The sequence below is a fragment of the Lynx canadensis genome, chromosome A2 (genome assembly GCF_007474595.2).
Source record: "Lynx canadensis isolate LIC74 chromosome A2, mLynCan4.pri.v2, whole genome shotgun sequence".
Taxonomy (NCBI): Eukaryota; Metazoa; Chordata; class Mammalia; order Carnivora; family Felidae; genus Lynx; species Lynx canadensis.
The window spans coordinates 86,061,620-86,085,761 of record NC_044304.2 but is presented as its reverse complement, the minus strand read 5'-3'; the positions used below and the strand labels follow the sequence as shown (position 1 = coordinate 86,085,761).

Here is a 24,142-nt window from a genome sequence, read left to right as displayed (position 1 = left end):
TTAATTTTCAAAACAGCACTTTTCTAAACCACTCTTGGATATGCTCTCTTAAAGATACCAATCAAATTTGAAGAAGTAGGATATGTAAGGAAAAGATAAATACAGATGTCATATATATGTAGACAGAAGTTCAAATTCAAATATATCATTTCTTATCATTCTTACTAGTGTTTTCTTATATTTGCATGGGCAGAAAAGAATACACATTTTATGTCTTTTTATAAATAAGGATGAATAAATAAAATATATGAAGGGATTACAGATTAAATTATATCGATTTGAAGGGGGAACATTGTGTGCTATTTGGTAATGTCTCTAATGCCAGGAAGAAATAAGACCATTTATTTAAGCTTTTCTAAAATGTCCTGATGTCCATAACTTGTATTTTAAGGTCTCCATTTCATTAATCTGAAGTATATACATGAAAAGCATTTGAACTGAAATCTTCCCGTCATAATTTTAATGCTCAACATGTTTCTTTAAAACTTAAGGCTTGATCCAGGAATTCCAAATTTAAAAGTCTGGCTTAGGAAATGAAATAGTTTTAAACTTTACTCAGTAAGGTATTTGCTGCTGTGTAATTTACAGTGGTTAAAACTGATGATACTCTATATTTTAACCAAAAAGGATGGTCAAATATATTATGGCAGGTAGAGATAATGGAATATTAAGTGGCCATTAACATACAATGTTTATAAAATATTTATAATGGCATGAGGGAGTATTTGTTGTATGACCTAAGCAAACCAAGAGATACAAATTTTACATAATAGGCTTTCAACTATGTGAAAGAATTTTAAAAGACGAGAAGAGAGTATATCAAAATATTAACAGTGGTTATCCACTGTCTAATAGAATTATGAAAAATTTAAAAGAATTTATATTTTCTTACTTTTTTTTCAAATATTCTACCTGTAACACCTCCTTAGTATTATATTAAGAAGACTTACAAGCTAAAGGATGAAGTTTAGTTAAAGTAAAAAGAAATATTTTTTAATGTTTATTTATTTTTGAAGGGGCAAGAGAGCACGAACAGGGGAGGAGCAGAGAGAGGGAGACTCAGAATCTGAAGCAGGCTCCAAGCTCTGAGCTGTTAGCACAGAACCTGACGTGGGGCTCGAACTCACAAGTTGTGAGTGAGATCATGACCTGAGCTGAAGTCAGAGTCTTAATTGACTGAGCCACCGAGGCACCCCTAGTTAATTTTTTTTTTTAATGTGCATTTATTTATATTGAAAGGGGGAGAGTGGGAATGGTGGGGGAGAGAGAGAGAGATAAAGAAAGAGAGAGAGAGAGAAAGAGACAGAGAAAGAGAAAAAGAGAAAGAAAGAAAGAAAGAAAGAAAGAAAGAAAGAAAGAAAACCCAAGAGAGAAAGAGAGAAAGAAAGAAAAAGACAGAAAGAAAAGAAAAGAAAAGAAAAAAGAGAAAAGAAAAGAAAGAAAATAAATAAGTAAATAAATCCCAAGCTACATGGGGCTTGATCTCATGACTATGAGATCATGACCTGAGCCAAAGTCAAGATTTGGGTGCTTAACCTGCTGAGCCACCCAAGTGCTCCGTGTTTAGAATAATCTATTTAGTAACTATTAATATAATTTTCATAAAAATTAAGGAAATACCCTTATGTTGAACAAGACATCTGTGTCATTTGCTCTTTTATGTTTTGTGGGGTATCACCATCCTAAGAAGTGGACCCTAAAGGTTCATTGGTTTTGTAATTTGAGAATGGGTTGGGAGGGTGGACATAGTAGGAACTTGGGGGGAGGGAGAGATTTCGAGGCGCTTTAATGAATTATGTACAGCACGAATATCGAATGCGTGTGACTTGGCTTTCCCAGAGTTCTGATGGAACATTCTCTTCTGGTTTCTGCAGTATCAAGTCATGGGTGGATAAGATGCAAGAAGACCTTGTCACACTGGCAAAAACAGCAAGTGGAGTCAATCAGCTTGTTGATGTGAGTACAACTGCAAGACATTTGTGAATCTTTGAATGCAGCTCTTATCTTCTAGGAAACTGCGTTTCTATATTATGAATAGGATGTGATTTTTCATGTGCATCGGGTAGTGAGATTCTGAGAAGGACCCTTGGTACCTGCTAGTTATTGTGAGCAAAGAATGTCATTCCCGGCAATTAATGTCGCGTTCTCACCATGCTTTACACTTTACACACAGCCTTACCTTAGATGAGTTCATGTGATGTGCAGACTCCCCTAAAACTCATAGTGGGGTTTCATATGCCTGTTCTTCAGGGTATATTTTAGAATCTCTCACATCGTGGTGACTTTAAGTCCTTGATGGATTCTTTTGAATATCCTCAGTGGGAACACATGTTCTTTTTTTGAGGGTAGATAGTATTTTTAAAAATGGCTGGAAAGTGTTTATAGCCATGTCTGGAGACTAGAGTGAGTCATTGAGATGGGTAATAAAGATTTTTGTGTAAGAGAAGGAGACACTATAAAATATGTTTTCTTCTTCTGATTTATGAAATGGCTATGAAAGTCACTCTAAAATGATTCTTGGAAATGATAGCAGCGTATAAATATTTGTATAGCATCTTATATAGATTATTTTCCTTGGAAAAGAGCATTTACATGTAATTTCCATGAGATTAAAAAAAATTAAATGTCATTTCTTTACAGTCTCACTACTTTGATACTAGTGTAAGTAATGTAATAATTTGAAAGTACTTTTATCTTGTGTTCTTAGTGTTACAGTGAGACCTTTTGTTTTCCAAAAATGTGAGGAGTTGGTGGGGTGAGATATAAAAGCAAATATATGTATGATATATGAATATTTGTGATAAGAATATTTATATGTGAATATTCCTCCCAGGCAGAAACTAGAATATATGGTTACCTTATATATTGTTTGAATTTCATAAAGAAACCTACTAACAAATACTTTAAAAAGTTATTCTAGAATCTCTTTATAAACCAGTTGGAAGTTTCAACATGCAAAAGTATCTTAAGAAACAAATATCTGTGAGAGGAGATAGGGAATACATTTGGAAATGAAAAGTGTTTCCTTGTGAATAACAATGATTAAATTTAATTCTCATCAACACTTGTTACGCACATAGTACGTCCCAGGCACCGTTCAGGTGCCAATGATTGACAGAAATGCAGTTCCTCTCTTCAGAGGACTGACACTGTACTACTCAGAAATTTCCATTTTGTGGGCGCAAAGGTTCCAGAAAGCTACTTACTGGAAGGTGATGCTTGGGGTCTGCAATGATTCCTTATTGGACGATGTGTTAAAAAAATGAAATTGTGTCGGATAATAAGGCGAGCCTCTATGAAAGTGACAGTTTGTGGAATGAGAAAAAAGAAATGAGACTTGACAGATTCTGGTTAGAAGTTCTATGACTCTCTTTATTGGCAGTTTGAGATTAAGAATAGACTGCTCTCAGGAGCTGTCCTTCACTCCAGGGTTTCTCTAGCCTCAGAAACCACTTTCTTGGCTGACCTCACTTTTACTTTTGGTGTTAAGATGTAAACCCTTTTGCTGAATCTGCCTTTTGCAATGAATCATTAAAAAAAAAAAAAAAACAAAAACCAAAAACAACTTACCTGATTTCCATTATGCTTTATCAAGCACAGGTTACTAAGAATACTGCAAATATTGATGAATGAATAAATGGCCTAGTCTGAATTTGGATAAAAAAATAGAACGGACAGGAGGAAAGAAAATCCCCACAGTGTTTTGCTTATGAGACATATACCTAACTATGTGACAGAAAAAAATTACAAATAATTATATATTATAACAAGGGATGGGAGAGAGAGAGAATGCAGAATCTATTATTGGAAAAAAATTAAGTATTGGGGCTCATAAAGAGTGTTATTTTGCATAGATAAATGATTCCATATGCCCCTATCCTTTTGCCTAGAAAGAAAAGGTCCTTAATGGGGGCTAAAGGGTTGCATTTCTTTTTGGCCATGGGAACTTAAAGCTCAGAGGAGTTGAAGGACACCAGACTTGAGAGTGAACTTTATTATTCTTTTTTCAACGTATATTTATTTTTGAGAGTGAGAGTGCGCGCGCAAGGGAGGGACAGAGAGCGAGAGGGAGATACAGATTCCAAAGCAGGCTCCAGGCTCTGAGTTGCCAGCACAGAGCCCAACGCGGGGCTCAAAGTCACATACCGTGAGATCATGACCTGTGCCAAAGTCAGACGCTTAACCTGCTGAGCCACCCAGGTGCCCCGAGAGTGAACTTTATGCTGAGTTTGGGGGTATTGGATGCACGATGAGGATCAAAAGTTGAATAGAGGAATTTAGGAGCTTCCTAGGTGATATTTAATATTGTGGAAATGGTGATTCTTCCCTAATTATTTAATGGATCTGTTTTTCCTGGCATCACAGGACAGAACTAGCTTGTTACCTGAAGGTTCAGAAGCAGTTACGACGAGGCAACATAGCTAAAAGAAGGCAACTTTCTAATTTTATAAAAATTGCTTTATGGCATCATTAAATACTAGCCCAGGAAGATTGATAATGATTAATACATTGTGTTAATGGAAGATGTACATTGTGTTACTTTGATACATTTATATATTGCAGTACCATTGTAATGTTATTTATCACCTTACATACACCTATAATACAATATTATCTTCTGTTTTTAACAAGCCATATGCAGATTTTAGGATTTCTTCTTCTATGTTTTGAAAAATGCCATTTGTATTTTGATGGGGATTATGACTTTGGGTAGTATAGCTGTTTGAAGTATATTAATTCTTCCGATCCATGAACAAAGGATGTTTTGTTTGTTTTTATTTGTTTGTGTCTTCTTTGAAATCTTTGAGCAGTCCCATTTTATGACTTTTAAACATACACACATAGACCTATGAATTCCTGTAGCTGACAAGTAGAGAGAGGCTGATGATCATATATTAACTAATAGATAACATTAAAAAAATTAAGGTGGTCTTAGTATTCTTGGAAACAAAGTTTTTAAGTTTGTAAAACATTCTTGAGCAACTATTTTCTCACTTAATATGTTGATAAAATACTTCATGTACAAATATACTTAAATTTCAACCAGTACCTAAATTATCAGATATTCTGAATTAATGGGTTCTGTAAGAATGATAATTTGCTTTGTGAGGAAGTTTTTTAAAGATGAATCGATAAAAACAAACTACTGTTTGTTTTTCAATGAAAGACACTTTTAAGTCTGCAAAAAGTTGTTTTAAAAGAACACAGTTGGTAACGTGTCTGACTCAGGATTTCAGCTCAGGTCATGATCTTGTGGTTCGTGGGTTTGAGTCCCGCATGGGGCTCTGCACTGGCAGTGTGGAGCTTTTGTGGGATTTTCTCTCTTGCTCCCTCTCTCTGCCCCTCCCTAGCTCTTTAAAAAAGTGAAAAAAAGAAAAAAAGAAAACAGAACTCTGCAAATAGGTCTGAGATCCTCAGTTGGTCCCCTGACCGACCCTGCTGTGTGGAAAGCAAATCACAATAATGTAAGCAAATCACAACCATCTGCGAGTTTTGTTGTCCTTTTGGACGATTTTTTTTTCCACCTCCCCCTTTTCCTTTAGGAATCCAAGACTTCCTTGGGGCCTCCTGTTCATTAAAAAAATTGGACTGATGGTTCTCATTTACGTTTGTTTAAGTCTGTAGTAACTCCTTCGCTTCTAAGCAGAACATATTTGATATTAGGAAGCTGGTGTGAAGACGATGTTTTGAGAGAGGTGGAGTTTTTTCAAATAGGTCATTCCAAATAGGTCTCTTTTCCTGGTGAGGGTCGGATGGGGCCGGGGCACCAGCTGAACTTAGACTGAGGCGAGGCGTGTGATCTTCAGGGGGTGCAGAATTGAAGGAGGCACTCTGGAGAGTTGGAAACTTGCACCATCCGCAGAGTGAGTGAGTAACTCCTGGAATTCTGTGCCTGAGGGAACTTAAGTGCCTCAACCCTGGCGCCCAGGGACAGTAAAGGCCCAACTCCCTCTGTATCCCCGTGGCCAGAGGCAGAGACATTTGTAGCTTTCTGGACATCGCAAGAGGCCTCTGCTACATTTCCTTTTCTGTGCCTTTCCCATCCTACATATAATATGAAGCCTTTCTTATGGCTTTTTTGGATGATTTGTAAGCTTCCCAGACTCCTCTTGTATTTATCTCCGGTGCAGGGGTGATTCCTACAGTGTTAACAACGTACACATTTTGAAATCTTCACCCGCAATATCTGACACTTACCTTCTGTTTCAGTTCTAATGTTGTGTTGTATTTTCTGACAATGCAGGATGCTCTGGGAATCCAGTCTTTTTGTTAACAGACATTATTCTATCCCTTTAGCTTTGTAAGAGAGTTGACACAATGTGTGTCACCTTGCTTTAAGGCTTTCTTCTTACATGCAGATTCTGTCTGCATTTCTAACATGTTAGGTTAGAATATGCAAATGTTTTTAAGAAAATTGGTGAATCCCCCCCTCCCCCGGAATTGTAATTTTGGAGGTAAAATCATTCTGCATTGGTATCATCATAGAATTTTCTGGCTTTTGATTCACTATTGTGATTTCATAAGTTAAGATTGTATTAAAATCAATGCGTACATATTTCAATATGCTTTCAAAGATGTGACTATGAAATGTGTCTAAATATTGAGCATTCAGTACTCTTAATTAAGTTAGTATTTACATAAATGTTTTAAGTGAATAATTTCATTAGTAACTCATGGTATTAATAGACTGATGCTTTTACTTTGACATTGTGGTCACGTCACTTACGTAAATAGAATATTCATTTTCTAGGTGGTGGAGAGCTTCATATTTTAATTTATTTACAAAAGAAGATACTCTAGAGAAGAACATAATTAATCATGGGTGATTCTGACGAGGAATCAGCAAGATGCTGAGGCAACAGCAAGGGCTGGGGTTTTCTTTTCTACTCTGGGGAGAGCTGCTAAGTAGCTGGGTGGTACTAGATTTCCTGTTACCTGCTTGTCAAGCGAGATAGATCTTAACACTCTCTCTTCCTTGCAGAAATGTTATAGGGGAAGAAGGAAATAGGAAATGAAACGGGAAAGTCATCACAGATGCTACGAAAATGTTAAATGCTTATGTCATGTTAAAATGTAGCTTTATGTTTTAAAATGTCGCCTTATCTTCATTTTACTTTACAAATGTAGCATAATTACTGTTTTATAAGAGTAATACAATTAATTTTCAAATATAACTTTATTGGATATTGATATTAAGAAGCAATTGTGAAGACTATATTTTGAAAGAGATAAAAAAACAAGCAAACCCAGAATTACTGGTTTTATTTAGCTTTGCCTTATTCTCTCAATGAGGAAATGTTGTAACTAAATCAATTACCATAATTACGTAGGCAACTTGAGATTGCAGTTATTTTAGGGGAAAAACCCACTTTTTTTTTTCTCTCTCTAAGTAGCCAGAAGTCTATTTTGACTGCAGAGAGTACTATCAGTAGAGAGTATGGGTTCCCTGCACCCATCCACTGGAGGTTTTAAATTAAGACGCTAATTTTTTTGAGCAGTGGTTAATTACATTCGTTTTTAAAGGTATGGAATAAACTCCAGGGCATTTCTAATGTGATGGTGACTTTCAAGATTTTATTAACTGGTTTTTAAATGAAGTACTATGGGTTCACAAACATGAATAGTAAAAGACTCATAAAAGGGTTTGTTTTTTTTTTCTTTTACTAATCCGTTCCATTATCAATCAGTACTTAACACCTGCTTACGTTGTACTAGTATTTAAGGGATATATGATTATTTGTTGTTTTTCCAAAGAGCAACCTAATGGTTGGGTAATACTGATTACAGAGGGAATGATAGAATGCCTCCTGTGCTCTCTTCTTGTCCGTGAGCAGCACAATGAAGATGGAGGCTAAGAACCCCTATGTGATGTAGCCACGCGGCAGCTTCTCTAGCACGAAGATGAATGGCAAAAAAGACCGTCACTGCACACTCTCAGGGTACAGCATACAGCTCCTCATTATTTACTTTTCCTGAAGACATTTCATGCCTTTATGTCTAGAGCCGTGGTTCTCAGCCAGGGGCAGGAGACATTTGTCAGTGCTTGGAAACATTTGTGATGGTCACAACCGGAGGAGTGGGGAGCTCCTGGCATCTAGAGTCAAGAGGCCAAGGATGCTGCTATACATCCCACAATGCACAGGACACCATCTCACAACAAAGAGTCATCTGGTAAAATTGTCAGGAGCTCTCGGGTTGGAAAACAGCTCTAGGAGGACTGAAAAATTTGAGGCAAGAATCAACATATGGAATTCTTTGTGTTAATATAAATTTGTAAAGTTGTCTATCAGCATTGATAGGTAGCAGTTTTGCTTTAGAAAAGCCATTTGTTAAATATAATGGTTAAGAGCAAATTAAACTGTGCTGCTTTTAAAAATTATTTTGTTGGCAGTAAAACGAATTTGGGTCATTTGGGGTTAGGGGCATTAAGCAAGCAGCTCACTCAGCCTATGGTTAATTATTTTTTAATTTAGTTTTAATAGAATCTAGTATGATCTCTTGTACTTTTAATTGCTTATGAATTTGTTACTCAAAACGCACACACAGTTCATATGTGGCTCCAGATATGCAAAGTGAAAGAGGCTAGGTTAATGTTATCTCTGGAATTAGCAAACAAAAAACCCAAGTAGGTGGCTTCTTATTATATGTATCTTAACACTTTTCTTGTTTTAATTCTGAATACTCTTTTTTTAAAAAAATTCTGAATATTCTTTTTTTTTAATGTTTATTTCTTTTTGAGAGAGAGAGAGAGAGAGAGCCCGAGCGTGCATGCACAAGTGGGGGAGGGGCAGAGAGCGGCACGGAGAAATCCCAAGCAGGTACTGAGCTGTCAGCACAGAGTCTGATGCAGGGTTCAATCTCATGAACGGTGAGATCATGACCTGAGCCAAAATCAGGAGTCAGATGCGTAACTGACTGAGCCACCTAGGCACCGCTAATTCTGAGCCTTCTTAAAGATAAACTTACTCTTTACCTTATGTATGAAATGTCTCCTAAAATCTGAAGAATTCTTGTTTTCTTTTTCTTTTCTTTCCTTCCTTCCTTCCTTCCTTCCTTCCTTCCTTCCTTCCTTCCTTCCTTCCTTCCTTCCTTCCTTCTCCTTCCTTCCTCTCTCTCTCTCTCTCTCTTTCTCTTTCTTTCTCTCTTTTTCTCTTTCTCTCTTTCTCTTTCTTTCGCTCAATTTAGTCTTTGTTATAGGTTAGTTTCTGTGTTCCAGGAATGAGCCCTTGTATTTAACCTTCTAGTTAAATATTATCTCCTGTTCTGATGTGTAGTTTGGAGAAAGCCCAGGCATATTTGTGCTTGTTACTTGTTCTGGTCCTTCTGCAATCTAATGCAAGCTGTGAAGTGTCACCATTAAATTCTCATTAATAGGAACTAGGGCAAGTAGCAGGATATACTGTGGAACATTCTCCAATTCTGATTTCATTCTTCCTAAATATGCTTCTTAAAGGTAATGTCTCATCTTAAATGTGATAGTGTCCCAGCTGAAAAGTTGTATCATATGGAAGGAGTAGGGAAAGTATTTTGAACTCTTGTGTTTGTTATTTGAATGCTGGTTTGGTATAGTTATCATCAGAAAAATATGCACCATAAATTCAAGAACATGATCAATTGTTTTATTTTTTTAATGTTTATTCATTTTTGAGAGAGAGAGAGTGAGCGTGGTGGAGGGGAAGAGAGAGAGGGAGACACAGAATCCGAAGCAGGCTCCAGGCTCTGTCAGAGCTGTCAACGCAGGGCCTGATGCGGGGCTTGAACTCATGAATGGAGAGATCATGACCTGAGCTGAAGTCAAGATGCTTAACCAACTGAGCCACCCAGGAGCCCCCAAACATGATCAATTATATATGTATATGTGCGTATATGTATATAATTACATGAGCATATGTGTGTGTGTGTGTGTGTGTGTGTGTGTGTGTGTGTGTGTGTGTGTTGAGGTTCATAGTAAACAGCCCTATGTTATATTTTGAATTCTTGCTGTGTGCTAATTAACTTTACTAGAAGTTCTGAGCAAGAGAGCTTGGAGTTGACCATATTCCATGGTATAAACCAGTACCCTGAGTTTTATAGCTTTCCTTGATAGTGTGTCTCATTTTGCCTTTCAGTCTGTATTTTCTAATAATTCCTTGTATCACACAGATTCTGATTTCTTTCCCCCCATATTAATATATATTTCCCTCAAAGTGTGGCTGTCATTGCATCTTTTTGTCTACTATAATCCATGTGATTTTATTTTACTCTGAATTCTGACAGCACAATTTTCTCTCCCTCTTAAGTGGAACACTAATAATCTTCACATTGATCATTACCTTGCTTTTGTGTATTTAGTCTGTTTTTAGGATGTGATGACCATTTAGGTGTTGTCTGCCTGCCATCAGTAGATACGAGTACTGGCCATGTGCAGACCATGTTTTATGTGCTGGGGTGTACCAATGAGCAAAATCTCTGTCCTCTTGAAATTTACATTCTGGTTAAAGGAAATATGAAATATATAACAAATGTGATGCTTAATAAATTATGAATGTTAGATGATGTTTGCAATTACTTGAAAGTAGCCAAAATGGACACTGGGTGTTGTATGTAAATGATGAATCGCTGAATTGTACCCCTGAATCCAACATTGCACTGTAGTTTAACTGACTAGAATTTAAATAACAATTTGGAAAAAAAAAAAAGTAGTCAAATAAAAATCCCCAGCCATAAAAAAGTTCAAAGGTGGTAGCCTATCTCAGAAAGATAGGTTACAGGGAAAAGGAAACAAAATGCTATAATTTAAAGCGATTTTTATTAATTGTGTTAAACACAACTGACAGTGTACTAAAGAGTATTAAAGAGTGAGACATTTAAAAAAAACTTGACATTTATTTACGAGATTGCATCATTTACTGTTTTAATTAAAGAGTAGGTAGGGAGTGTTTGAAGAGATCAGGAGCTAATTAGTAAATATTGCATCTTTTTTTATGGCAACATTCATTTTTTTAACAGCTAATTTTTAACAGAGGAAGGTAGGGTTTCTAAAATTTTTCTTTGTTGTTGGTAAAATATATTCTAAGACAAATTCAGACCTAGTGTCACTACTCTTTACCTGACATGAAGGACTCTTGACATATCTGAACATCCCTTTCTATTGGCCCGCTTCTGTGATGATGTAACTTATGATAAATAAAAAGAAAGACTTTGTTATACTTGTGAATCACTGCACAATTTCTTAAGGTAAGGGAACTTTGATCTTTGAAAGTGACCACGAAAGAACATTATATCATTCTTTTTGTGCTAATACATCTTTTAGAAACAAGACATTCTTAGTTGCTAGGGAACAAGTAGTTCAAAAGCCCGCAGAACACTTAATAAAGAAGAAAAAAACCCATATAACCAAACCATCCCACATTGCAAAATTCAAGTAAAAGCAAGTGAAATTGATTTTGTGAGTATCTAAAGCAGTTGAAGTGACAAGGCATCTCTTTTCCTACCTGCATTTGCCTTGAAGATGTTTGAATTTACTCCCCTTAGCCAGAAAATGCAGTGAAATTAGAATGTTCGTGGGAGTCATGTCACAGTTTGTTTTCATCCCTCTCATTATTATGAGGTAGGATCATATTTATTCATCCAATTCATATATATTTTTGGACAATGTGTGCACATCTAGTTTGATATTTTTAGCTTTTCTCTCTAGAATTTCTTCTCAGAATCCCATGTTATTGTGAAGGTCATTGTTGGAGTCCTGAGATAATTTCATTATTTTGTAAAGTTGAACAGATATTACCCATTTCTCAACAGAATGATTGAAATGAATGGCATGAATCTAATGAGTAGTGAAATGAAGGTGCAAAGTAGTAATTAATAATGTTAATCACAACCTTCAAAGCATGGGGTCTGTCTTAGCATTTTTATTTTTTGACAGAATGATTCGCTTGGGAGTTTATCATAGAATCACTATCCAGAGGCTGATTATTATTGTTACCTCTCAGCTGGAGCTCTTCACAACTAATTCATTGTTTTAGTTTTCTATTATTAGTGTGACACATTCCCCAAAACTTATTGACTTAAAGCACAAATTTATTATTTTACAACCTGTAGGTCAGAAGTCCTTCCCTTGGCTCATGGCCCCTCTCCAACGTCTTCAAATCTGGCGACATTGGAATGATTTCTTCTCATGCTGCGATCTCTCTGGTTTCCTGTGTAAAGTCCCATCTTTCTCTTCCATTTTCAAGGACCCTTGTGATTATATTGGACCCTCCAGAACAAACCAGGATAACCTCTTTCTTTTCCATTTAATTTAATGCATTAATTTATTTTCTAATATTTATCTTTTATTTTAGAGAGAGAGTGTGAATGGGGGAGAGGGGCAGAAGGAGAGAGAATCCGAAAGAGTCCCAAGTGGGCTCTACATTCAGTGTAGAGACTGATGTGGGGCTTGATCCCACCACCCTGGGATTGTGACTTAAGCCAAAATCAAGAGTCAGACACTCAACCGATTGAGCCATTACCATCTGCAAACATCATTCCCCTTTGCCATGTAACAGCACATATTCACATATATGTGCGGATACCTTTGGGGGGGGGGGCTAGTGTTCCACCTACCATAGCCATCACTTGTGTCACTCTGTGGTATGTGCCTGTTGCTTTCCTTCCACTAGTCTTTTCACTTCTGCTGTTTGTGCCTTTGATTGACCTAACTGTTGTCCTGTGGTGAGAGAATCTGATTGGTTCAGTATGTTGTCACTGCTTGTACAAATCTTTTGTACCTGTTTCCTCGCAGGCTATTGAGTCAGAAGTTAGCAGCTTCTAGATCTGATATGTTCTGATGCGATTGGCCAGGGGCCAAAGGCAAGGTCACACATTAGAATATTGTTACCCATTTGTCAGGAAATACCTACGACTCTTCTTTCATTAGGGACTGTCACAAGGAAAGCTTTTCTCAGAAGGATGGCTATGGGCATGGCAGAAATCTGGGTTGCTTATTCCGGACAAGTTCCATGGGAGGAAAGTTAATGTACAAGTACTGAGGGAAGGGGTGGTCAAAATTATACATACTTAAGATTTAATACTCAAGAATTTCTGTTTTCTTTTAGAGAACTTTTTCATGATCTGCCATTCTCTCTCCCAAAGGAAAAAGATTTAGTCCTGCCATTTTGAAGCTTTTGTTTAAACTGCCTTCCCATGATCTCTAATGTTCTTGACTTTACTCCTTGGCACCTGGGCACAAGGGGAAACCTGTGACAAGATGTGCAGTGTATGTGCTGTTTTCTGTTCTCTTGTTATAAATACTGAATATGGGTGCTACTAAGAACTTGGCCAGGCTCCTTAGCCTGCATAGGGCCCTTGAGTCTGGGTGCGTCGCACCATCATTCTTCAGCTGGGATTCTGCTTCCCACTGTCTGTCCCTCAATTTCTGCATTGGGGTTCCCTTGATCCTGCCCTGAGGCCATCTTCTAGCAGAGGGATTAATTCTTAGCTCCCTTTCGTATTCATTCCAACAATCTTTCCTATTTCTCCACATCCTGCTGAAACCAAGGGACATCTCCGGTATAGAGTGGCACTGCAGACTCACTTTGCCTAAACCTACCATGTTACCATTTTCCTTTCTACTACTCTGGGCAGCGGTTTGCTCCTTCACGATGTGAAATTGGGGACCCAAGCTGTCTCCACTCTGATAACTCCAAAGCCTGAATTTCAGTATTCTAACACGGTAGTTAATTCAATGTACTTTTTAAGTTTCTTAAAGTTAGTAAATGATAATGTATGTGAAACACCTCAGAGTGCTATAGAGTAGATGCCTAAAATTGATTGCTAATATAATATTCTAGGTCATCGCAAACCTGGAAACGTACCTCACTTTCAGTAAGCATCTCTGGGATATCTGTGTAGTAAGTCTTACGATTTCTGAAACATTTCTGTATGTTCAGTGAGCAATTATATCATTGAGTGGTGTCACTTTTTAGATATTAGAGGTTATTTTTATTTTTATTATTATTTTCTTGTTCATTTTTGAGAGAGCGCACACAAGCAGGGCAAGGGCAGAGAGACAGGGAGAGAGAGAATCCCAAGCAGGCTCCAACCCTGGGAGCCAAAAGTGGACTTGAACCCACGAACTGTGAGATCATGACCTGAGCTGAAATCAAGTGCTTAACCTATTGAGCCACCCAGGTGCCAAGAGGTTATTTTTAAAGGTACTCTCCTTCTAGAGATTATGTGGAAACTATGGATTTGGAGCAAAGACACTTAGAGGTTTCCAGTGAAAAAAAGGAAGGGAAACCATATTCTCTGTTGTCTCCAAATGTAATAGTGAATGCTCCTTAAACCCAGTTAATTAAGATTGTAAGAAAGCAAGAATGTATAGGTGGTACATTTTTCTGTTAAAATCTGTGGCAAGGATGGAAGTGAGAGAATTTGAACTATAGAAAAATTAAAGCGTATTTTAGTGTATCAGGAGGGAAAACATCCTGTCTAGGATTCTCTTTATTGTGATATATTCTTTCTAGTAGAAGGAATGGAAGCCAGTGTCATACAGCATATGAGGAATTGACATGTGATTTTAATGGACCTCTGTTGGGTGGCAAAACCCAAATTATTTATACTACGCTCTTTTGTTTTATTTATTTAGTTATTTATTTATTTATTTCCTGGAAAGAGCTTGGATAAAATGGTGAAACAGACAATTATTTTTTAAAAAAGATAAAAAGAACAGGAAGAGAAAAAGAAAAGATACTTAAGGTTCTGTTTTTTTTTTTTCTTAATATATTTTTTTAACGTTTATTTATTTTTGAGAGACAGACAGAATGTGAGCAGGAGAGGAGCAGAGAGAGAAGGAGCCACAGAATCCGAAGCAGGCTCCAGGCTCTGAGCTGTCAGCACAGAGCCCGACACAGGGCTCGAACTCTTGAACCATGAGATCATGACCTGAGCCGAAGTCGGATGCTTAACCAACTAAGCCACCCAGGTTCCCCAAGGTTCTGTTTAAAAAAGAAAACAAAAGCAAAAAAAAACCCAACTCTGTTAACATACTAAATATTGTAGAAATAGGGTTTTATTTAGTGGTGGGAAGAATTATAGATGTAGGTACTTTATAGCAATATATCATATAATCTTAAAAATCCACTGAACTCTTCTCCTCTGAAAACCGTTTGCTAAACATATACCAGGAGAGTTTTTGAGAGCCTTCGCAGTACCTCTAACAAAAACAACAAAGAATATTACATTCTTTAAGACCAGAAACAAGAACTACTTCTTTTGGTGGGGCAGTTATATGGTCTTAATTCATTTTGATCACCAAGAAAACATTTCAAATGTGGTTTTATACATTAAAAAGTACAACAGGATATTTATATTGGGGCTGTAGACTTCAGCTTCCTTGACCTCATTTATTTAAAGTTTATTTGTAAGTTAGATACTGTTTTTTTCCCCTTCAGCATTTAAAAATTACTATAGAATCCATCTGAGAGAATATTGTGTATATATTTGAGAGGATTTGTGTATACTTGAATTGAATTTTTACTTCTGATTCATAATCCATTCATCCTTCAAAGAACCTATAAGATATCTGGCATATGATGTAGGTAGTGACTTAAGTGACATTGTGTGTGGTGCATACTGTGAAGTACAGATTGTGTATTTGGGACTAATCTCTCCCAACTCTGACTTCTGTTGCAGTCCCTGTACCATAGGAAGAAGGTCAGACTTCATACAGAAGCGAACACAATATTAATGGTACAAAGCACAACTGCCTCTCACGCCAATTAGCTTTATTGGTTTTACCGCAAAGAACTAAATGTCCTGGATCAATTACAGCGATGTTGAGGCTTACCTGTTTGTTTCCCAAATCAATTAATCTATTAAGGAGTTCGTGTTCCTGGATGTCATCTTAGGCTAAAATGAAAGAGAGAGGCTTAGGTTGGATGGAGTTGTTTGTGGACAGCCTGGTCTGTAGAATAAGACTCAATAATATGCCCCTTAGCAAGAAAGTGTAAGCAATCCAGTAATATGCAGGAATTTCAAACAAAACTAAATATGGGGAATTTATATGCGTAGACTACTGTGCCTTGAATAGTTGGGACGAAAAACCTACAAGGTCAAAGTTCAAATGAGTATTAGGGGTTCCTGGGTGGCTTGGTCTGTTGAGCATCTGACTCTTGATTTCAGCTCAGGTCATGATCTCACGGTTTTGTGAATTCAAGCCCTGCATCGGGCTCCATGCTGACAGTGTGAGGCCTGTTTAGGATTCTGTCTTTCTCCCTCTCTCTCTCTCTCAGAATAAATAAACTTAAAAAAAAAACAAAAACAAAAAAACTTCAAGTATTAGAAAAACCTCAGAGTTTAAGTAAAAAAGTTCAGGAGTTAAGGTTTCACTTAAATATTTTAAAACTATTAATTTTGAATCATTTAAAAAAATGAAGGCTTCATGTAAAACTAATGTGTTCTGTAATAAATGTTAGCATATGCATCCGTGTATATTTGAAACCAGTATCTATCAGTGGCATCCGTGGTCAGCTTGGACCGGGCTATAGAACCTGTTGGTAGTATTGCAGAAAGCTGGAGTTCTGCCAGCAAAAGCAGGGTTGAACTGGTTCCTGCATGTGCCTGGATTCACGTCTCCTAAGACCGTAAAAACCTGCCAGGCCCTGGCTTTCAAAGATGGTTTAGTCATGCATGTGCAGCCCATCTGTTGGGCACATAAGGGATTTCCTCCTCGGCTAAGCCCAGCAGCCTCAAGCATGGCCGCTGTTTCTCCCTTCCCCCACCTTTCTTGAATTCTTTCTCTCTGCCAGGAGTGCACAGGCTCTGCAAACCAGGTGCTTCTTATGCCACTCTAGGGAAATCCTTGCACAGACACTGATGGGAGGCAAAATTATAGTCTGCTGCTCCTGCCTAAGCTTACTTTTAGCATAGCGTGGTTCAGTGATCTAAACAAAACTGCAGGGATTGAGTTTGCTAATAAAAATTATTTGCACTAGTACAGTTCTAACCAAACTTTAACGTAGGCCTCAGTGATCTTCACCTCTTCTGTGTAATAAAGCTGTGTGTATTACCTGGATGAGACTTAGCATGAGCTTCATGCTCTGTCTCTCAGTCTTCCTCTTCCTCCCTCTCCCTCTCTGACTCTCTCTTTGCATGAGCTTCAGCAGCATACAATTTGACCTCAACGGTTGTAGCCGTTGAGCAGCGGTAATAGTGGGAAGTCTCCTTAGAAAACTTCTTTCTTTCCCCTTCCTCTTACCTTTGCGCACTGTACACATCCTCCAAGTTTGACCTCCTGGGCTTCCCTTCCAGTGTTTTGCAGCAAGATTTAAAATAATGATGATGATCATCATCATCGTCATCCTGTTGGCAGTTAATACCAGGTTTTGAATTAGGGGAGGTACAATTTCAAGTCACAAAATTTCATACACGAATCATTGGGGTACAAGATCTCCTACCAGCTGTTAACATGACCTGCTGTTTTGGCAAACGCGTGGTCTGGCAGCAGATTTTTATTTACATAGATACTTTTGACACATCCAAACTCCAAAGAGATCAAAATGAAGAAAGAGTGGGTCTTTCTAATCGGTTGTTTATGGTTTACAATACATTCTGTGAATTTAAGAACCACATATGCAGTTATTAATTATCTTTTCCCTTCCGGCAGATTTATGAGAAGTATCAAGATTTGTATACTGTGGAACCAAATAATGCACGGCAGCTGGTGGAAATTGCAGCCAGGGATATTGAGAAACTTCTCAGCAACAGATCCAAAGCCCTGGTGGTGAGTTGAAATGGGCCCTGCTCATTTTATTATTTTCCATTACATGTTTATGTTTCATACTTTATTTTCTTCAGTATGCTTTCTTTACCTTGGATACTGTGTCCGTGTAATATGTTCCTAAAAGGTGAGATATCATGGTTTCATTGTGAACCTTATTTCTAATTATTGGTTTGTTTTTTAGAGGATTCTGTTACATAAGAACAGTATATTTAATTGGTCCAGACATCTCTTTATACATATGTAAGTTGTGATGCATAATAATAATGTTTAAATCTATTAGACAACATAAAAGCCACAAATATTGCCAACGCTCATAAAACCGCCTTTGTAGTATTCTCCTTTCTGATCACCCTCCCTCCTTGCCAGAGGTGGCCAGTATACAAATATCTGATGACTCATTTCTTTTCTTTTTAAAAATAGATGTGCCTCACATAGATGTGTTGGGAAACAGGATGATTATTGGTTTGCTTGTTTTCCAGCTTTATTAAAACCACGTTGTGCTGTGTGTTGTCATTACCAACTTGCTGTCTTCCCTCAACGTTATGTTTGTATGATTTATCTGGGTGTGTGCATGTAGCTTTCATTCACTCTTATTCACATTTAAATAGTATGAGCATATTTTATGAGTATATATCTCAGTTTGTTCATTTACTCTCTGTCGGTAAATTATTATTTGAATCATCTCCAGATGAGTGCTACTATGAATAGTGCTACTCAATTTTCTTGAACAAGTCTCCTGGTTCATACATGCAGGGATATCTGTAGAGTGTTATATACATGATAGTAAAATTAGTAGAGTGTAGAGTACTCATAAAGTCACTTTTACAAAAGTATGAAAATTGTTTTCCGAAATAGTTGTATCAATTTAGACATCCACTAGCTATATACAAATCTCCTTTGATCCATATTCTGGACAATAAAAGGTGATATCACATGTCTTTTTATTAAAAAAAAAAAAAACAACTTTTTAAATGGTGATGTCATACCTCTTTTTATCAAAAAAACCTTTTTTTTTGAGTTTTATTTATTTATTTTGAGAGAGAGAGAGAAAATGAGGGAGCAGCAGAGAGAGAGGGTGAGAAAGGGAATCCAAAACAAGCTCCACGCCTTCAGCATAGAGTCTGATGTTGGGCTTGAACTCGTAAAACCCTGAGATCGTTAACTGACTGAAACCAAAAGTCGGATGCTCAACCAACTGAGCCATGCAGGTGCCCCAGATTGCTTAATTATAGACAATCAAATGGGTGTAAAAGGTACCTCTGGTTCTTATTTTTTTTTTAATTTTTTTTTTTTTTTAATGTTTATTTTTGAGACAGAGAGAGACAGAGCATGAACAGGGGGAGGGCCAGAGAGAGGGAGACACAGAATCTGAAGCAGGCTCCAGGCTCTGAGCTGTCAGCACAGAGCCCGACGCGGGACTTGAACTCACGGACCGCGAGATCATGACCTGAGCTGAAGTCGGCTGCTCAACCGACTGAGCCACCCAGGCGCCCCTCTGGTTCTTATTAATGAGGCAGACATTTTGTTTTATATTCATTCACCAGTTTTGTTTCTTCAGTGAAATATCTGTTCAGATCTTTTGTGTATTTTAATTCTTTAAATTAATTTGTAGGTTATGTATTCTTTATAGTGACTCATTTAAGTTATATATAATGCAAATATCTTTTTTTTAAGGAATTTTTTTAATATTTGTTTATTTTTGAGAGAGAGATTGAGACAGAGTGTGAGTTGGGGAAGAGCAGAGAGATAGAGAGGGGCACAGAATCCAAAGTAGGCTCCAGTTTCTGAGCTGTCAGCACAGCACAGAGCCCAACATGGGATTCAAAGTCATGAGCTGTGAGATCATGACCTGAACCGAAGTCGGAAACACTTAACCGACTGAGCCACTCAGGCTTCCGAAATACCTTTCTCTGACTTGCTTGGGACTTGTCTTTTCATTGTCCTTATGGTAGATCTTGATAAAATAAGTTCTTAATTTTAGTGTAGTCAAAGTCATCTTTTTAACAAGTTATTCGTATTTTAGGGCATATATTTTAAGAAATCTTTCCCTATGCTGAGATTATAAACATTTGTTCTATATCCCATTCTAAAAAGTTCTTTCAGATTTATTTATTCCACCTACCAACTAATGTCAGTATATAATGTTCACTTGCCCTTGAAATTAACTGTTTTTTCTAACCAATTTTCTCAAGGCCATTTATTAGTTTGCATAACCCTAATGAGCTCCAGTCATCAAGCTAGATACCTGGTAAGCCAGTCCCTCACCATATTCTTTCTTCTTCATTAGGATCTGGAGTATTCTGGAAGCTTCCCATTTAATCGAAGTTTTAGATTCATCATGTTATTATCCAAGAAAATCTTTAGTGGGATTTTGATTGCATTGACTCAGACCAAATTGGGAAGATCGATATCATTATGATATTTTGTCTTTTTATTTATAAATATGCTATTGTTTCCATTGAGCATGTTCTTATTCCGTTCAATAGAGTTTTACAATTTCTTTGTGAAGTTCCTATACGTCTTCTGTTAGATATAATGCTCGAGCTTATGTTTAGTTTCTCGTAGACTATAAATCACAGCAGTGTTACAAGTATTTGTCCCAGGACAATTCTGAATTTCCTGTTGACTTATCACTAAAAATCAAGATCTTTAGTTTATTTTATATATATGTTGGCACTCAGAAATTTTGCCTGTTTTCTTGGCACTTATAAATCTTTGTTTCTTAAAATACCCAAGATACTGTTGTAATGTAACAGGAGAGCTCTTTGGAATATTTGAAATGCCATATTATCCGAAGTTGAAACATTTAATTTTTTAAGAAATAAATCAGTGAGTTATCCATGGTAAAATAAGCTTTCATTACTGGAAGATTAAAAGTGTTATTATCTTCCATTTGGGGTATGTGGATACCATTTTTAAGCATCATTTATACATGTAAAGGTGTTTTCAATAAAAGTTTATTTAATAAAAATAAGATAGGTACTTTTCACTTGTGATTAATATTTACTCTCTGACAGCTGAAAATGATTCTAATTATCTTGATTTTTATCAGCTTACATTTTTCCTCCAAATGTAAGAAGCAGATAATCTGGATATCAAAGTCTTATGAAAAAAGGTCAGAGAATGAAATAGGATGTATCTTGCCTTAATTGGATTAAAATGGAGCCTATTGTGACTTTCTTTTTGTCATTGAGAATTGAAGTTCTAGACACCTGGTACATTATTTGAGTCCTGTGGGGATCAGTGACTATCCCAAGTGCGTGAATGGCAGAATCTAGAAATCACAATGGCTAATTAAATGTGGAATTAGTTCGATTTTATGCCAGGGAGAAAGAGTCATGTTTGTTTTCAAACTAAATTCTTTATTTAACTGTTTTGATTCCACAAAAACAGAAAACACATTATATCAAAGGGAAATGTTTTGCGACCAACTGAAAAACAGGTGCTACATTGTACTGGAAGTGAATGCAAGATGGCATTATTAATTAACTTCTATTTTTATGGTAGGCTTATAGTCAGACTTTTTGACTAAAAGAGCTTTCTTTAATTTATCTGGGTGGGTTGCCAATATAATTCCACATGTAAATACACTGGAAAAATAATGAATATACAAATTGGAAGGAGATGATAAAATTTAATACCAGTTAGACCTTATGAGTGCTTACTGGTGGCATTATTTAATTATTTCTCATAATAATACTTAGCTCTAGACATCATTATTAGTCTCATTTTTTCAATGAGAAAACAGGGTCTTTGAGAAATCCTCTAATTTGCTCAAGGAAGTTTATCTAATAACTAATGTATGCCAGTGCCTCTTAAATTTTAATGAGCATTTACTTCACCTGTGACTCTTGTTAAAATGTACCTGTTTATTCAGGAGACCTGGCTGGAGATGCTAAATTTCTAATGAGCTCATAGGTGGTGCTAATGTTTCTGGTACAAGAACTATTCTTTGAGTTAGCTAGAATGTGAGAGCATTCAAATTCTTGTGTGTCTGACTTCAAGATCTGCATTCTTACCTAACACATAAGTATATCCTTTGTCCTGGAAAATGTGTATAATCATAAAGCGGAAGAAATGAAGGCTAGGGAGTATGCTATAAATTACTGTTCATTCAGATTGACTAGGAATTGGATATTTAGTTGGTAGAATATTCTGGAAGGCTATGAATTTTTTTTTAGTGACTTCTAGATCAATTAGCCACCTCCAGAAATTGACTCAATGAAGTAAAATAATACCGTATTGAAAAAAAAAAATTTCTTGGGGCGCCTGGGTGGCTCAGTCGGTTGGGCGTCCGACTTCGGCTCAGGTTATGATCTCGCGGTCCGTGAGTTCGAGCCCCGCATCAGGCTCTGGGCTGACAGCTCAGAGCCTGGAGCCTGTTTCAGATTCTGTGTCTTCCTCTCTCTCTGATCCTCCCCTGCTCATGCTCTTTCTCTCTCTGTCTCAAAAATCAATAAATGTTAAAAAAAATTTTTTTTTAAAAAAAGAAAAAAAATTCTTTTTTATTTGAATGTGAAAAAAATTTTAAACCTTTATTCTTCTTCCATATCAAGATTAGCAACATAAGGTGTCTTTGAGATTATGTTATAAATGTAAAATCTATGAAAAAGAAGTAAATTGAAATGTTTTTTTTTTTCTCACATATCTACTAAAGAAGTTTCCTAACAGCTTATAGTTGATAATTTGGCATTTATTTTAAAGGAAATGGCAGCTGGAGTCCATCTTTCCTCCCTCCTTCCCTCCCTCCCTCCTTTCCTCCCTTCCTTCCTTCCTTCCTTCCTTCCTTCCTTCCTTCCTTCCTTCCTTCCTTCCTCTATTTATTTATTTAAGTGAAACGATTAATTTTTAGTATCCGTGATAAAGTTTACTGTGCATACATGTACACAGATTTTATGTTTTTTTAACTTAGTTTCTAAATTCTGTTACAAACTGTTGATTTAAAACTGAATTACAACATATTTTATTCCTTTTTGTTTTTCTCACATTTGTTTATGTAAAACTCTGTACTACTTCTACTAGTATTTTCTTTTTCTCAGTTTCAGCATCGATTTTGACTTTTTAGTCACACTCATTTTAAGCTGTGGTCATTTTCTCTGTTCTATCAACCAACCTTAGAGCTGAAAGAGAAACCAATATAAAAATTTTTAGTTGCTTTGGCCCTGAAACTATCTTTCTTATAGCAAAACAGACTTTTCCACTTAAAGAGTTGTTGGTTTTGGTTTGGTTTTGTCTTTGTGACTATAGAGAAACATGCATCTGATGATTGATGTTCATGAGGCTCTTATAGAAATCCTATGAAGTAGGCATGTTCAACATCTACAATAAGTATTTTATAAATGAGGAAACTCAGACACGACCAGCGTTCTTGTTCAAGGCTTGTATAGATAAAATGAGGTGGTGGTGGAATTCAGTATGAGGATATCTGACTACAGTTGGGTTTTTTTCCCCCTCTCTAAACCCACACTGGTTATTTAAACCATCTTATTCCTAAGATTATCTACTACATGACTGGTTTTCTGACATTTGTTACATCTCTGTCTCAGAAAATGGCTGTGTGATGATTATCCTGCTAACATTATTGGATTATTCTTAAACAGTCTCCAGTCAAAGAATGTTTACAAGTAACGCCCACCCCTCTCCACTCCCCCCCCCCCCCCGCAAAAAAAAAAAAAAAAAACCCAAACCAAACCACAATGAATCATTTAACATTGTTATCAACATTTATTTTGGCCTAATCTAGGCTGAAAACTGCAACTGTACATGAATAGCCCATGGGAGAAAGCTCTTCAGCAAAATGATCCAACCTCCAGTGGTGCCTTCTGAAACATAGAGGTGAATGAAGTCAGTGGTTTCATGGTTCACCATCCTGCCCAGGCCAAGGACATCTGCTGAACCAATGAAGGTTTCCAGACATTTTGCTCAAAGCAAATAGGATTAAGGTTATGATAATTGAATTTCTGTAGTGACACTTTTCCAATTAGGGCGTATCTTGTCTCCCTCTGGTGTCCTGGTAACTTTAATTAAAGCTACTTCCAATTTATTATAAAACTTTGAATACTGTAATATGCCCAGCTCTTCTTTCAACCTTGATACTGACTTTGAGATTAGATAATGAAAAGAACAAAATGGCAAATGTTTTCAATGACTATTAAAGTAGGGTCTTTTTTTCTGGAAGGATGAGATCCTAGTTGTTTGATCAAATTGTTTTCATTTCTTTGAACTCATACTTCTGTCTCTTTCATGTTTCTCAGCAATGCCTCTAGGGTTTGCTGAAAATGCTGATTCCTGGCCTTTACCTTAAGAGAGTTTAACTTGGAAATACAGGAAGAAATATCAGAAAAAAATTGGTCCAAATTGATGGTAAAGAGATTCAGGAAGACATGTGAAATTTTTCAG

General features: G+C 36.7%; 1 protein-coding gene across 1 annotated transcript in view; it reads left to right on the top strand.

Moving 5' to 3' along the window:
• Positions 1 to 24,142, top strand: part of CACNA2D1 (calcium voltage-gated channel auxiliary subunit alpha2delta 1) — a 494,736-nt gene that overhangs the window by 89,518 nt on the left and 381,076 nt on the right. Inside the window, 2 exon segments of the mRNA XM_030307860.1 lie at positions 1,875 to 1,956; positions 17,627 to 17,743. Of these exon segments, the coding sequence (XP_030163720.1) occupies positions 1,875 to 1,956; positions 17,627 to 17,743 (199 nt within the window).